This window comes from Pseudophryne corroboree, chromosome 4, assembly GCF_028390025.1.
Source record: "Pseudophryne corroboree isolate aPseCor3 chromosome 4, aPseCor3.hap2, whole genome shotgun sequence".
Lineage (NCBI taxonomy): Eukaryota > Metazoa > Chordata > Amphibia > Anura > Myobatrachidae > Pseudophryne > Pseudophryne corroboree.
Window position 1 is genome coordinate 388,205,358 of NC_086447.1, and position 15,403 is coordinate 388,220,760.

Sequence of the window (15,403 nt, forward strand, 5' to 3'; positions counted from 1 at the left end):
AGATAATCCGCCTCCCAGTTGTCCACTCCCGGAATGAACACTGCCGACAATATCACCTGGTGGTATTCTGCCCAATTGAGGATTCGAGCTACTTCCCGCATTGCCATGCGGCTTCTCATTCCTCCTTGTTTGTTGATGTATGCGACTGCCGTTGCATTGTCTGACTGCACTTGGACAGTCTGAGAGCGAAGCATGTGTACTGCTTGTCGTAGTGCATTGTAAATTGCGCAGAGTTCCAGGACATGTATAGACAGCAATCTTTCGTGATCTGCCCAGAGACCCTGGAGCTGACAATTTTGAACTACAGCTCCCCAACCTCTGAGACTCGCGTCCATCGTTAGAATTATCCAATTCCAGCTGCCGAACAGTTTCCCTGCGGTTAAATTGTGTACCTTGAGCCACCAGAGTAGAGACACCCTTGCCCTTGGCGACAACCTCACCCTGTGGTGAATCTGCAGAAGTGAGCCCGACCACTGCGCGAGCACATCCAGTTGAAATGGACGTGAGTGAAATCTTCCGAACTGAAGCGCTTCGAAAGCCGCCACCATTGTTCCTAAGAGGCGAATGCACAAATGTACCGAGACTGTGCGTGGCTTGAGCACTAATTGTACCAGATGGCGAATAATCTGTACTTTCTGTTGTGGTAGGTAAATTCTTTGATTTACCGTATCGAGAATCATACCTAGGAATTGAAGGCGTTGAGATGGAATGAGATGTGATTTCTTGAAGTTGACAATCCAACCGTGGTGAACCAGTACATTGTACGTTAGCAGCGCATGTTGGAGAAGCATCTGTTGAGACGGGGCTTTGATGAGCAGATCGTCTAAATACGGAACTATTGTCACTCCCAGAGATCTGAGATGAGCTATCATCACAGACATCACTTTGGTGAATACCCGAGGCGCTGACGAAAGGCCAAACGGTAGAGCCTGAAACCGGTAATGGTTCTGGCGTATTGCAAACCGCAAGAACCTCTGATGAGGCTGCCAAATCAAAATGTGTAAGTACGCATCCTTGAGATCTAGCGCAATCATGAATTCCTTTGGCTCTAAACCTGCAATCACTGAGCGCAGAGATTCCATCTTGAATCTGTAGTAAGTTACGTACCGATTGAGACCCTTTAAGTTCAATATTGGCCTGACTGAGCCATCCCGCTTCGGTACCACAAACAGACTGGAATAATAACCCTGACCCTGTTGGTGTACAGGGACCGGAATCAAAACTGCTGAATCCAGTAGGGACTGAATGGCAATTTGCAGATCCGCCCTCTTGTCGTCCGACAGAGGCAGTCCTGTCTTGAAAAACCGCAGTGGCGGAAGACAGTCGAACTCTATTTTGTAACCTCTTAACACTAAATAGCGGATCCACCCATCAGCGGATGTCTGGAACCACGCCAAATGGAACGTCTGAAGGCGTGCTCCCACAATCGGAGAACCGAGATGGGCTGGTAGCCCGTCATGCCACTGGCTTGTCGATGACCTTAGCGTCCTGACGACTTGTGTTGGTTTGTTGGAAACCACGTCCACGAACCCGTCTACAAGGCGTGGCTGTTCCTCTGCCACGTCCGCGAAAGGACTGAGGTCTAAAGGATTTGAACGCAGGTCCAGAGTACCTCCGTCTTGGTACCGGTGGAGGAAATGGTAAGAAAACCGACTTTCCTCCCGTGGCCTCAGAAATCCATTTGTCCAATTCAGGACCAAACAACTTCTCACCACCGTAAGGTAACGCCTCTATACCTCTTTTGACCTCTGCCTCCGCTTGCCAAGAACGCAGCCAGAGTGCTCGTCGTGCCGTAACTAGCGACGATGAAAGGCGAGAAGTGAGCTGACAGACGTCAGTAGAAGCTGTACATAGATACTCAGCAGCCTCACACATTTGATCAGCAAGAAGTATAAGGTGTTCGTCATGTAGGGCAGACTTGAGTTCTGTTATCCATACTATGAGCGCCTTAGTGACCCAGATGCCAACCAAGCCATGTCTCAGCAGCACTCCTGCTGCTACATACATGGACTTTAGCATAGTTTCTGTTTTGCGATCTGAAGGGTCTTTAAGCGTAGTAGCAGCTGGCACTGGTATGGTTAATTTCTTTGTAAGTTTCGACACTGACGAATCAACTATTGGTGGATTCTCCCATGTACATGTCACAGAATCTGGAAACGGGTAACTAGACTTAAATCTGCGAGGTATAGAAAACCGTTTATCTGGAGTCTGCCGTGTTTCTACTAACATCTTATTAAGAGACTCCGAAACAGGAAAACACATTGGAGTTCTCTGTCGTTTAGTAAATACGACCTGATCATTTGTCAGAGGCTCCTCAGTTTCTGTAAACTTCAGAGACTGATGAACCGCTCTGATGAGATTATAAATGCCTGAGCTATTAAAATCCTCACTATCTGACTCCACTTCACCCTCCTCACCCTCATCTTGTGCCGTGAGGTTTGGCATGGAATCGTCAGAATGCAACATAGCAGAAACTGGTAAATCATAAGACATATGAAATTTATCCCGTCTACCCAAAATGGATTTGGAACTTTCGCAAGGCTGAGACGCCTCCGGTAGTTCTGGCGGTCTCACCGTAGACACAGATCTTGCCGCTTCCCGCTCTTGTCGCGCGGCGGTCAATTCTGATTGCAACCCAGCCAGTACATTGGCTAGCATTTCCCATGGAGGGTCCGGGGAGGAAACTGGCCTTAAAACCGAAGCAGAAATTGTATTCGGAACTGAATCCACAAAACATACTGTACATGTGGTAGATCCATCCGGTAACACACTGCTACAGACTTTACAGTGATGCTTTTTAATTTTTGCTAGTGCCTTACTCATTATGGAGACAGACAATACAATACACAAAAAACAGACACTTGCACGACTCCGTAAAATAGTACTAAGGTCTCTCTATATATATATATATATCTGGCCAAGTGCAGTACACGTGGCCAGTACTATGAAATGTGATCCCAAATTCCCACTAACACCCCTGCGCCTCCGGTGGAGTAGAGATGTAGTACTGGAACGTTCTGGAATCACAGCAGGAAGACAGAGGAAGCATGGTTAAAATGGCTGCCATGCTTAAAATCATAGTCACAGTACAGGTTACAAGCTTATAAACGGATATATAACCCTGTATGAACAGCCTGTGTAATCATCCCTGCAGCCTAGCATACTGCTGTTGCTGCAGTTTATCCCCCCTCGTGCCGCTGATTGTACCCTCTGCTTGCAGCCTGTAATCCCCCCCCCCCCTGTATGCTCCGTTGCGGAGGCAGTATGCGGGGCGGGCAGCGTGTGGGGCCGCCAGCGGGAGCCGGGTAGCGGGACGCGCTGGAAACAGACAGCGGGGAGCGCGTCCTGAAGCGCTCTGAGCAGCGGCGGCGGCCGGGCTGTAGAGGGATCCCAGCGGCCATCAGCGTTAAAGAAAACATTGTCCCCACACAGCGGGGCGGCAGCGTGAGCTGACCGCCCCGACCAACATACCTTGACTCCTGCTCCTGTGGTGAGGCTCCGACGGGGCTTCTCTGTAAGCGCCGGCCAGCCTGTCTGCAGGATCTGTATGGCTGTGAGGGTGCTCTTTTATTGAGGACCGACACGCCAAAGCTGCTAGTAGCAGCTTGCACTATCCCTGACCTTGCCTTATGGAAGGGGGAAAGGGATGTGTAAGAAAAAAGAAAAATATTAACAAAAAAATAAAAATATTCAAAAGAATTGTGGACTAAGCCACAGAACCTGTTGCTACATCGAGCACAAAAAAAAACACTGAGGTACTCTAGGATATGGAGGGGTGGAGTGTTCTAAATTTAAATATTCAGTGCCCTGTTCCTATGGAGGCCGTCCATATCCCAAGAGTACTCCAGTGACCCCTAGTGGATGAAAAAGAAATTCCCTTTATTTCATCTTATTAGGGACATTAGCATCCTTAGCCACAAAGACATTAAACCTGTAGAACTTTGTAAATGTGTGTACAGAGGACCAATTGGCTGCACAATACAGCTCAGCCATTGTGTTGTACCACACAGAAAGTGCTCAATGATTTGGTAGCATGTGCCTTGATACAGGGCCGGCTCTAGGCATGTTCGAATAGAGCGGCCGCGCAGGGCGCCACCCTTAATGGGCGCCGCGCGCTGGCGCCGCCATATTCGAACATGCAGCCGGCCCTGGTCACTGCAGGCGCTTGTGTGCACTGTACGCGCTGAGCGGCACCGGTATCTAACGTCCGACGCCGGCGCAGCGCACAAAAGCGCCTTGGACGCTTCCTGGCCGGCCGCCCACCCGCCCGCACCCGGCCCCGGACAGCAGTAAGGATGGCACTGTGGGGGCATTTATCTGGCACTGTGGGGGCATTTATCTGGCACTGGGGGCATTTGTCTGGCACTGTGGGGACATTTATCTGGCACTGTGGGGCGCACTGTGGGGGCATTTATCTGGAACTGTGGGGACATTTATCTGGCACTGGGGGCATTTGTCTGGCACTGGGGGCATTTGTCTGGCACTGTGGGGGCATTTGTCTGGCACTGTGGGGGCATTTGTCTGGCAAGCATTTGTCTGGCACTGTGGGGGCATTTATCTGGCACTGTGGAGGCATTTGTCTGGCACTGGGGGCATTTGTCTGGCACTGGGGGCATTTGTCTGGCACTGTGGGGACATTTATCTGGCACTGTGGGGACATTTGTCTGGCACTGGGGGCATTTATCTGGCACTGTGGGGACATTTATCTGGCACTGTGGGGCGCACTGTGGGGGCATTTATCTGGCACTGTGGGGACATTTATCTGGCACTGGGGGCATTTGTCTGGCACTGTGGGGGCATTTGTCTGGCACTGTGGGGGCATTTGTCTGGCACTGTGGGGACATTTGTCTGGCACTGGGGGCATTTGTCTGGCACTGGGGGCATTTGTCTGGCACTGGGGGCATTTATCTGGCACTGTGGGGACATTTATCTGGCACTGTGGGGCGCACTGTGGGGACATTTATCTGGCACTGTGGGGGCATTTATCTGGCACTGGGGGCATTTATCTGGCACTGTGGGGGCATTTATCTAGCACCGTGGGGGCATTTATCTAGCACTGTGGGGGCATTTATCTAGCACTGTGGGGGCTTTTCTGTATCTACATATCTGGCACTGTGTGGCCATTTATGTATCTGGCATTGCTGGGGGGCATGTCATGTGTTGCTGGCACTGCTGGGGGGCATGTCATGTGTAGCTGGCACGGCTGGGGAGCATATCATGTAGTGTTCCCGCTAGGCGTCTGTGGCTAGGCAAAGTGTCTAACGTGCTCTGCCTGGCGCAAAGTGTCTAACGTGCTCTGCCTGGCGCAAAGTGTCTAACGTGCTCTGCCTGGCGCAGTGTGTATTAACTGCACTACTGTGTGGTGTAATGCGAATTGCCACTATTATGTGGCCACGCACCTTCCCCACGAAGCAACGCCCCTAAATTTTTGCTGCGCGCCTTTGGCGCGCACTGTCCATGCTTTGCCATATAGGTAGATGAGCACCAAGCATTACAGTATGTACGTCATTTTGCCCTCCTAACTTAAAAATGTGCCCTCCCTGCCCTAAAAAGTGAACACTATCGTGTAACTGGCACTGCTAGGGGGGCATATTGTGTGTAGCTGGCACTGCTGGGGGGCATATCATGTCTATCTGACACTATACTGGAGACATTGTGTGTAAGGAACACTACTGTGGCTGTTATGTGTGAGGCTGCTAATTGTGTGCGTAGAGGGTGTGTGAAAATATATTTATTTATAGTCTAAGAATATGAAGTTATGAGGCCACGCCCACTTTCCAAGAGGCCACACCCACTTTTCCTGGAGCGCTCGCGCGACGAATTGGGGGGGGGGGGGGGGGCTTTTACATGTTTTCGCTCAGGGTGCTAGTAGGCCTGGAGCCGGCCCTGCCTTGTAAGGAATAGTTTTTTCTGCCTCAATTTCATCTTGTGAAATCACCTAAAGTAATCCATTGTATCCTCTATGTAGAAGCAGGACAACTTCTTTTGTGGGCATCATAGGGGACCAAAGGACCTGTTTTCCTAAATGTATATATGTCCTAACAACATCTGAAATGGGGGTGGTAGTCATGTGACCGCCGGTCGGCTGACCGACAGTCACATGACCTCCTCCGTGAGCCCGACGGCTCACTATCCCGATGGTCGGCATGCCGACCAACAGGGACTATTTCCACTCGTGGGTGTCCACGACACCCATAGAGTGGGAATAGAACCCGTGGCGACCGCAGGTCGCCACCGAGCCCGTAGCGTGGCGAGCGCAGCGAGCCCGCAAGGGGCTTGCTGCACTCGCCCCTCCCCGCCGGGATCCCGGCGTCGGTATGCTGCCGGGATCCCGGCGTCGGTAAGGTGACCGGCGGTCAGGAGACCACCGGTCACCCGTACTACACCCCTGAAATGGTATAGAGATCACTCTCCATAGTCTGATTATGACCCAAAGCAGGTATCACGCAAGCCTGATTTAAGTGAAATTTTAAAACCACTTTAGTCTGGAAAGATGGTTTTGCCCAAGTAACAGCCCTATTCTCATGAAAGACCAATGAAGGATATCTCCAAGATAACAATCCCATCTCTGACACCCCATCTCGACATAATATAACACATGTAACTGTGACAAGGAAGGTGGCCCCTCTCAGCTCTGGGCCCCATAGCAGCTGCACTCCCTGCACCCATGGTAGCTACGCCCTTGACCGTAGATACTGTCAAGAGAAGCACAGTGTACAAGTAAGAAATTAGCAGAAACTGCAGAGTCAACTGACTGTGTAGCCTTCAGCACCATTCAGGTCACAAAATACAATTGGAAAACAATGCTGGCCACAAATACATCATGCTATGAGAAACGTCTGCATCTCAGGAATAACTGCCAACTCTGGAAAAAAGCACAGGGGCTTATGTAACAGCCTATGAGCTGCATGCTCTGAGGAAAAGCTGTCGAGTCTGCCAGTATTTTTAAAGCGGCAATCAGTCAAAAAGCAAAAAAAAAAAAAAAAGGTCCCATTTTTCGAGAACCCTATGTTTTTTTGGCCATAACAGCTGGATAGGTCCGATAAAAGTAAATATATATATATATATATATATATATATATATATATAAAAAAAACAAAGCCCCAACATTTTTTGCCAGCGCAAACATTTTTTGGGGTTAGTTGTATACTATTTAGTACTATTTCTTTAAACACCTAGTCCATTTTCCTGTGTTAGGAGCAATGACTGGGTGTCTCAGGGCATAAGCGTGAGTACACATCATGCCAATACTGGCATGATTTGCCATATTGGAATGACAAATCGTTCGTATCATCTGATGTGTATGCTCTATTGCGTGCTCATGTGGGTCACAGGCGACGCCTTACAGTCAGCAGTGATGTATGGCCCCCCGGGAACGATATCGCATACAGTGCCATGCATATTAATGAAGGACGGAACATTGTCTGGGGCAAAGGGAAATTGAACCAACCATTGGCCCGATTGCTGGTCGATCAGATGTGTAGCCGGCCTAAGTTTTCCCTTTCTGGGGGCACAAAAAATCCCATCTATAAGCTGGCTAATAATATTATCCAATTTCGGGACCGAATAAACATAACCCAAAAAAAGCAATGATCCCAAAGTCATAGGGGTAGATTTAGTAAAGCTCCTAAAACAGACAAGTGAAAAAAAAAAAGGAGGGAGAAGGAAAGAGCAAGCTGCTAATGCAGCGCAGCGTAAATCACCCATCCTGCAGGCCAGGAGTATTAACCATGTGGCCCCCCAGTTGCTGTGGAACTGCACATCCCAGAGCATGCCCTGCTGCAATTTTGCCGTTAGGGCATGCAAACCTGACATGGCATGCTGGGATGTGCAGTTCCACAGCAGATAGACAGCCACATGTTGAATACCCCTGCTGTAGACACTGTAGGGGAAATACAGGACAGTAGTATAGAGAGAGAAGAAAAATCATAGCCAATAAAGTTCAATACCAGTTATTCTGGTGGAGCCTCTGAATCTCATGGTACAAGTGACCCCAGTATAGGAGGTTTGGTTTATTTTTATTACTATTTTAATCTCCGGGGTTTCAGAACTGAAGAAAAAAACATTTCCATGTCTCCTCCCCAGAGAAGGATCAGGGGAAATGACGGTCGCTTGGGCAGGGGCAGCATACACTGCCTGATGTAGCAGACTTGCAGCTCTCTAAGTATTGGATTTGTTGGACATCTCCGATGATTCCGCATGTCCGACAGATCGATAATTTGTGGTAAGTGGGGGCTCTACTGATAATTGCGCAATGTATTCCCTGCAGAAGTTGCTTGGAGTATATTTTTGCTTATACTAGATTGGTTGGTGCCCAGTCTGTCTAAAATACTAGTAACATACACACTAACATTCAAACATGTATGGAGAATAAGAAATCTCACCCAGAAGGGGGAGATCCAGCTTGCCGGCATGGGCACTCGCATATTGCAGCAAGCGGGACTTTGGATATCACTGGCATGATTCGCACTAACACATGCATTGGTCCTTATACAAATGGTTGATTCTGGCACCTACTAGTGCAGATTTTCTTAGTTGTATTTATAAAAACTTTGCTTATTTGGCATCTCTCAGGGACAATGTAGACTCTCCTGCAGACACAAAGTTGGTGGCTTCAGAGACAGGGACAATGACGTTTCAAACTATTCTTTTTATTTTGAGCCCTCAATCGGCAATCTTTAATCCATTATCTGAGAGCTGCAGGATGTATGTTTCCATAATGGGTTGGGTATGGAATACCGGCGGTCAAAATAGCGTCGCCAGGATCCCAGCCACCAGAATGCCAGCAGCAGGGCGAGCGCTAGAAAGCCCTTTGCAGGCTCGCTGCTTTCTCCACAGGTTCTATTTACACTCTATGGGTACCGTGGACACCCACGCGTGGGAATAGCCCTGGTGCAGCTTTCTGCATTTTCGGTGGCTGGGATCCCGGCGTCGGTATTCTGACAACCGTGATCCCGACCGTCGGGATATTAACTACATCCCTCCATAATACCTGCAGATTTAATTTCTCCCCTCTGGGAGAGTGCCTGGAGAGAATATGCAGCTGAAGAGGGGCAGGACTTTCATCATTAGGCATAGATGCAGGAGGGTCACCTACTCTTTCAGGAGTCTGGGATTCACACAGATTTTCTTGAAAACTGTTTAGATGTTTGTTACCACATTGGAAAAAATGCTCAAATACTCATTTAACAAAACTGCAAGGAAACGTCGGTAACGGTAACAGTACAGATTGACTTCATATATAAAACATTTAACACGTGAAGATCATCAGAAACATCCGGAATAGACTGAAAATTGTGTCCCTCATACCTTCTTTGGAGTTCCTAGAACTTGGCAAATCTTGAAAATGGTGTCAATTTCACTGGAGCCTGGGAATAGAGGCCTCAGCGTGTAAATTTCAGCCATTATGCATCCAACAGCCCAGATATCAATAGGAGAGTTATAGCTGGTCGACCTAAGTAAAACCTCTGGCGCCCTGTACCTGTAAATGCAGATGAAATGTGCTACCAATAGGTTTATCTTGTTATATGAGCAATAGCAAGTTAGTACTTTTAGAAGCAATGACTGGTAGATGTAAATATAAAGAGATCCAGTAAGTATCATACAGCATGCTTAACAAAGACCCAGCAGAAGGGGCTACCCTGAAATGCCTGTTTACCCACAAAAGCGGATGAGCAAGCAAATATTGGATATTCTTTCCTCATAATAATAAGTGAATGCATTAAACTATTATTTCTGTACTTGCATTTTCTATCTGGTGCTGCTCAGAAGAACAAACCATCTCATCATATAATAAAGACTAAGGCAGTTATTCAGGTTGGATTGCAGATTCTGCTAAAAAGCAGTATCTGCAATGGCCACCCAGCATGCTAAATGGCCTGCCCAGTTGCTGCGACCACAATTTAAATGCGGTCGCAGCACCTGTGGACGACCCCCTGCAGTCGCAGCTATGCAGGTGGTCCGCCGCCATTTTCTTGATTGGAGCGGCTGCATGTGACGTCACGCAGCCGCCCCAAAAACGCTGCCGTCCCACCAGATTCCCCTGCAACAGTTCATTTTCCCCTGCAACAGGCAGAGGTGTTCGCAGTTAATGCGACCCGACAGCATTAACTGCATGCACAGGACAGGACCGGCACATGCCCACTGCGACTCGATCGCCAAAATTGCGGTGCGACTTGAATAAGTCCCTAAGGGTGGTATCCTATTAGCTGCGGTGAATCACCTATCCTATTAAACCCATAACCCAACATTTATCGGAGACTCTTTGCTTTGCGTGCCTCAGGCACACGAAGCACAGTCCCTGATAACCAGCAACAGGAGACCGGTAACACATTGGTCCGCAAACTGATCACGAATACCATGTGTTATCGCCGATAATGGGTGATTCACCGCACTGTAAAAATGGGCTGCAATTGCATAGCCAGATAGTATTATTGGGCTATAAATCTCGTTATTACAGTGTTGTAAATCACTGCTTGTAATAGGATACTGCCCTGACAATGTTCTCTCTCTCATGATTACATACAATTCTGAAGCTGAGCAACAATGTACTAGGCACATTAAAACAAAACTAAACTAAACACAATTGTAGGGTTAGTAAATTGCCATTACTTGATCAACACAGTAGACAAGTTAAATTCAATTACTGTATAAAAAAAAAAACTTTAGAAAAACATAAATTAAACACTGTATCAGCATTACTGTTAGATTTTTTATATGCCAATTTTGGGAAAAGACATTGCTGTCCACTGAAGAAAAATAGATGTCATGTACTATTCCATTTCTGTGAAGCCAAAATACATCCTGACAGCAGGCTTAGGCAGCACAGGAGGCAGGGCACTTTATTAGAGTGGACATACAACGAACCTCCTTTTACTGAGCCCACAGAAGTAGATTACACATAGCAAGAAAAAAAAATATCCTATTCTCATAGTCCGTAGGGATACTGGGATGGTCTTAGTACAATGGGGTATAGATGGGGTCCACTGGAGCCTGGCACTTTAAAATTTCTTCAGTGTGCTGGCTCCTCCCCTCCATCCCCCCCCCCCCCCCCCACTGCAGACTCAGTCTAGGAGGAAAAATGTGCCCGAGGAGATGGCCATACCATGAGAGGAGGAAAATAGACAAGAAAGAGGTGAGAAATGAACCAACACACAACAGAACAAGAGGATAACAACGCTAACCACAACTTGAAAATAGGGACAGCAAAAGCAGACCCAAACAACATTCACACTTCTTGCAGGAAAACATCGAAGCACAGAGGCGGGCGCCCAGTATCCCCTACGGACTACGAGAAAAGGATTTACTGGTAGGTAATACAAATCCTATTTTCTTTGATGTCATAGGGGATACTGGGACGGTCTTGGTACCATGGGGAAGTCCCAAAGCTCCCAGACCGTGAGGAAGAGTGCTGAGACCCCTGCAAAACCGACTGACCAAACTGAAGGTCCTCTGTAGCCAAGGTATCGAACTTGTAAAAAAACTAAACAAATGTGTTCGAACCCAACCAAGTAGTGGCCCGGCATAACTGCAAAGCCGAGACACCCCAGGAAGAACCCACCGACCTTATGGAGTGGGCCTGAATAGATCTCGGCAGCGGCAAGGCCGCCGAAGAGTAATCCCGAACCACGTCCAAGGACTTTGGCGCAACAGACGTGTCAGAGACCACTGGAATCACAATCGGCTGATTAATATGAAACGCTGACACCACCTTAGGCAAAAGTTGCGGTCGAGTCCTCAGTTCCGCTCTAGCCTCATGGAACACCAGATGAGGGCTCTTACTGGACAAGGCCAGTAACTCCGAGACACGCCTTGAAGAGGTCAAGGCCAACAACATGACAGTCTTCCAAGTTAAGTATTTCATGCCCACCTTGTGTGGCCCAAATCCACTCCCATCTGTAAGAAGTGCAAGAAACGTCCCAGATGAAAATCCAATCCGGGACAATCAGAATTGCCTGAACTCTTTCCCTTTTTAGTGTTTTTAGAACTCTGGGAATGAGAGGAATTGGAGGGAACAAGTAGACCAACCAGTATATCTACAGCATTGTCAGAGCATCCATCGCTGCAGCCTGTGGGTCCCTCATCCTGGAACATTAACGCTGAAGCGATTTTTGTTGAGTCGAGAAGCCATTAAGACGATCTGCGGGCAGCCCCACCGATGAATTAACAGCTGAAACACCTGCAGATGAAGGCCCCATTCCCCCGGGTGCAGATCGTGTCTGCTGAGGAAGTCTGCTTACCAGTTGTCCACCCCCGAAATGAATATGGCCTACACGGCCCTGGCATTGCGTTCCGCCCAGAGGAGTATTTTGGACACCTCTCTCATTGCGGCCCTGCTTTTTGTTCCCCCCTGTTGGTTTATGTACGCCACCGCCGTTGCGTTGTCCGACTGTACTTGTATGGCCTGACGTTGAAGGAGAGAAGAGGCATGCAGAAGGGCTTTGTAAATCGCACTGAGTTCCAGAATATTTATTGGCAGAGAACCCTCCTGGGGCGACCACCTTCCTTGGAACTGAGCCCCCTGGGTCACTGTACCCCAGGCGTGAATGCTCGCATCTGTCATCAACAGAACCCAAGCCTGATGTGTCGACCCTCCACTAGCAAGGAGGTCTGCAACCACCACAACAGGGAGATCCTTGCCTTTGGTGAAAGGGATATCCTCTGGTGCATGTGAAGATGCGATCCTGACCACTAGTCCAGCAGATCCAGCTGGAACGGACAGGCATGGAACCTTCCATACAGAATTGCCTCATATGAGGCTACCATCTTTCCTAGTAGGCGAATGCAAAGACGTACCGATATTTGGTCGGTTTCAGAACGGAGCGAACCATAGACTAAATTGTCAGTATTTTGTCCATAGGAAGGAACACCTTATGAGACACTGTGTCCAGTATCATGCCCAGGAACTAAATCCACTGTGAAGGTTCCAGTTGCGATTTCTGCAGATTGAGAATCCACCCGTGATCCGCGAGCAGACGCGTAGTCCGGTCGATGCTGTCCAACAACTGTGTTCTGGACACAGCTTTTATGAGGAGATCGTCCAAGTACAGAACGATGTTCACTCCCATTATGCGAAGTTGCAGCATCATCTTCACCATAACTTTGTGAACACCCTCAGTGCCGTGGAGAGCCCAAAAGGCAAGGCCTGCAACTGGAAGTGACTGTCCTGCAGTGCAAATCTGAAGTACGCCTGATGAGGCGGCCATATCGGGATGTGAAGGTACGCATCCTTGATATACAGGGACACCAGGAATTCCCCTTCTTCCAGGCCAGAAATGACCGCTCTCAGAGATTCCATCTTGAACACACATAGGTAAGGGTTCAGTGATTTGAAATTTAAGATAGGCCGAACCGAACCGTCCGGTTTTGGTACCACAAACAGGCTTGAATAAAATCCCATTTTGTGGAGTGTATCAGAACTGAAACAATTACCTTTGTTTGTGACAGCTTGTGGAATGCTTCCTGCAAGGTAACACTTGACACAGGTGAAACTGGCAAGCTGGACTTGAAGAATCTATGAGCGTTTGAAACTCCAACAGATAGCCCTGGGAGATTAGGTCTCTCACCCAGGAGTCCGCCCAAATGTGACTGAAATATTTTAGGCGAACACCCACCAGTAAGTCCCCCATAAGCTGGAGCCAACCGTCACGCAGAAGGCTTGGAAGAGGCAGAGCCTGTGGTCTGCTCCAGGGAACCAGCGCCTGCTGGTCTGCAAGGCTTTCCTCGGTTTCCTCTGGCGGCGTTGGAAGCTCCCCTGGCCTTGTTTCTAAACCTGGCCACCCGAAAGGACTATAGAGAGGGGCCGGGATAAGCACGTCTAGCCGGCGGGGCCACAGACGGTAGATAGGAGGACTTACCGGCAGTCGCTTGTGAAATCCACTTGTTTAGTTTGTCACCAACTAAAACCTCACCCGTAAAGGGAAGGTTCTCAACTCCCCTCTTGTAATCAACGTCTGCTGACCACTGACGCAGCCATAACACCCTGCATGACGAAACAGCCATAGCCGTAGAGCATTGATACGGCCAATCTCCTTGATTGCTTCACTTAAAGTTAGCAGAATCCTGAATATGCCGCAGGAGTGTGATAAGCTCATCTTGAGGCATAGTGTCAAAACCCTCTATCACATTATCTGTGCATTTAACAACGACCCATGTAATCCAACCACAAGTAATTGTGGGTCTCTGAGCAACTGCTGTGTAAATGGATTTGAGTGTAGTTTCAATCTTCCGATCAGCAGGGTCCTTTAAGGAGATAGCCCCAGGTACAGACAGCACAATCTTACATGACAGTCTGGACACTGAAGTATCCACTGTAGGGGAATTTCCCCATGCCTTCCTATCCTCAGGGGGAAAGGGAAAAGAAGTTAGCAACCTTTTAGGGGTCTGAAATATTTTTGTCAGGATAAAAAGGGAGTTTAATTCCGTTGAGACAGGAAAGGTAGCAGTAGACTTTGGTTTACATTAAAAAACGATGCCTCTACTGTTTGTGTCTCCTTATCAGGGATATTCAGGACCTCCAAAATAGATGCCTCCACTCCTTGAGACAGAGTACAGTCTCCCTTGTCAACCTCCACCTCCCACTCCTCCAGATCTGGCATCTCGTTATCAGAGTCAGACTAGAGAACATGGGGCAGTGTGCGTTTCTGTGAAATAAGCCGAGGAGGCTGAGAAGCTGGATGAGGTCTGAATTGTGCATCAAAAAATCATCCATAGATTTTTTTAAATTCTGCCTCTCCTAATTAATGGGATCAGGGGCAAACTGTTCTTTTTAGAAAGGGGCACCCGTCAAGGATGCCCTCTATCGCCGCTGCTATTTAATTTGGCCCTCGACCAGTTGCTTAGGACACTACAGGATTGGTCTGTTTTTAGGGGTATAAAAGTGGGTGGTCAGGAAATCAAATTATCTGCTTTCGCTGACGATATCCTCCTTTATTTATCTGACCCTGAAAGTTCCCTTACTTTGATCCTAGACAAGATCCAATTATTTGGCCATATTTCGGGTTTTAGTATTAATATGGACAAATCTAAAGCTTTATTGCTATATAGCAATGTGACGTGTCCGAGCTGGACCTCACACTTTCCCCTACACTGGGTGTCCACATATATTATATATTTGGGTATTATGGTGCCACGCTATATTTCTGAACTATATAAACTCAACGTGAATAAGGCCATACACACTTTAACTGATGATATTAAGAGATGGGAACGTCTTCCACTGTCATATCTAGGCAGGGCTAACCTGCTAAAAATGGTGGCTATACCACGCATACCCATTGCAAACGCTTCCCATACTGCTGACCAAGCAGGACACACAACAGATTAACAAACTTATTAGAACCTTTATATGGAAGGGGGGCCAAGCACGTATTGCTTTGCGTAAACTTGCTCAGCCAAAATCTAA

The 15,403-nt window shown here is 48.0% G+C and overlaps 1 protein-coding gene across 6 annotated transcripts in view; it reads right to left on the reverse strand.

The window, feature by feature from the left end:
- Window positions 1–15,403, reverse strand: part of CILK1 (ciliogenesis associated kinase 1) — a 200,203-nt gene that overhangs the window by 77,310 nt on the left and 107,490 nt on the right. For all 6 annotated transcript variants that reach the window (XM_063916695.1, XM_063916694.1, XM_063916696.1 and 3 more), the window contains one exon: window positions 9,310–9,481. In XM_063916695.1, the coding sequence (XP_063772765.1) occupies window positions 9,310–9,481 (172 nt within the window). The remainder of the gene's footprint in view (window positions 1–9,309; window positions 9,482–15,403) is intronic.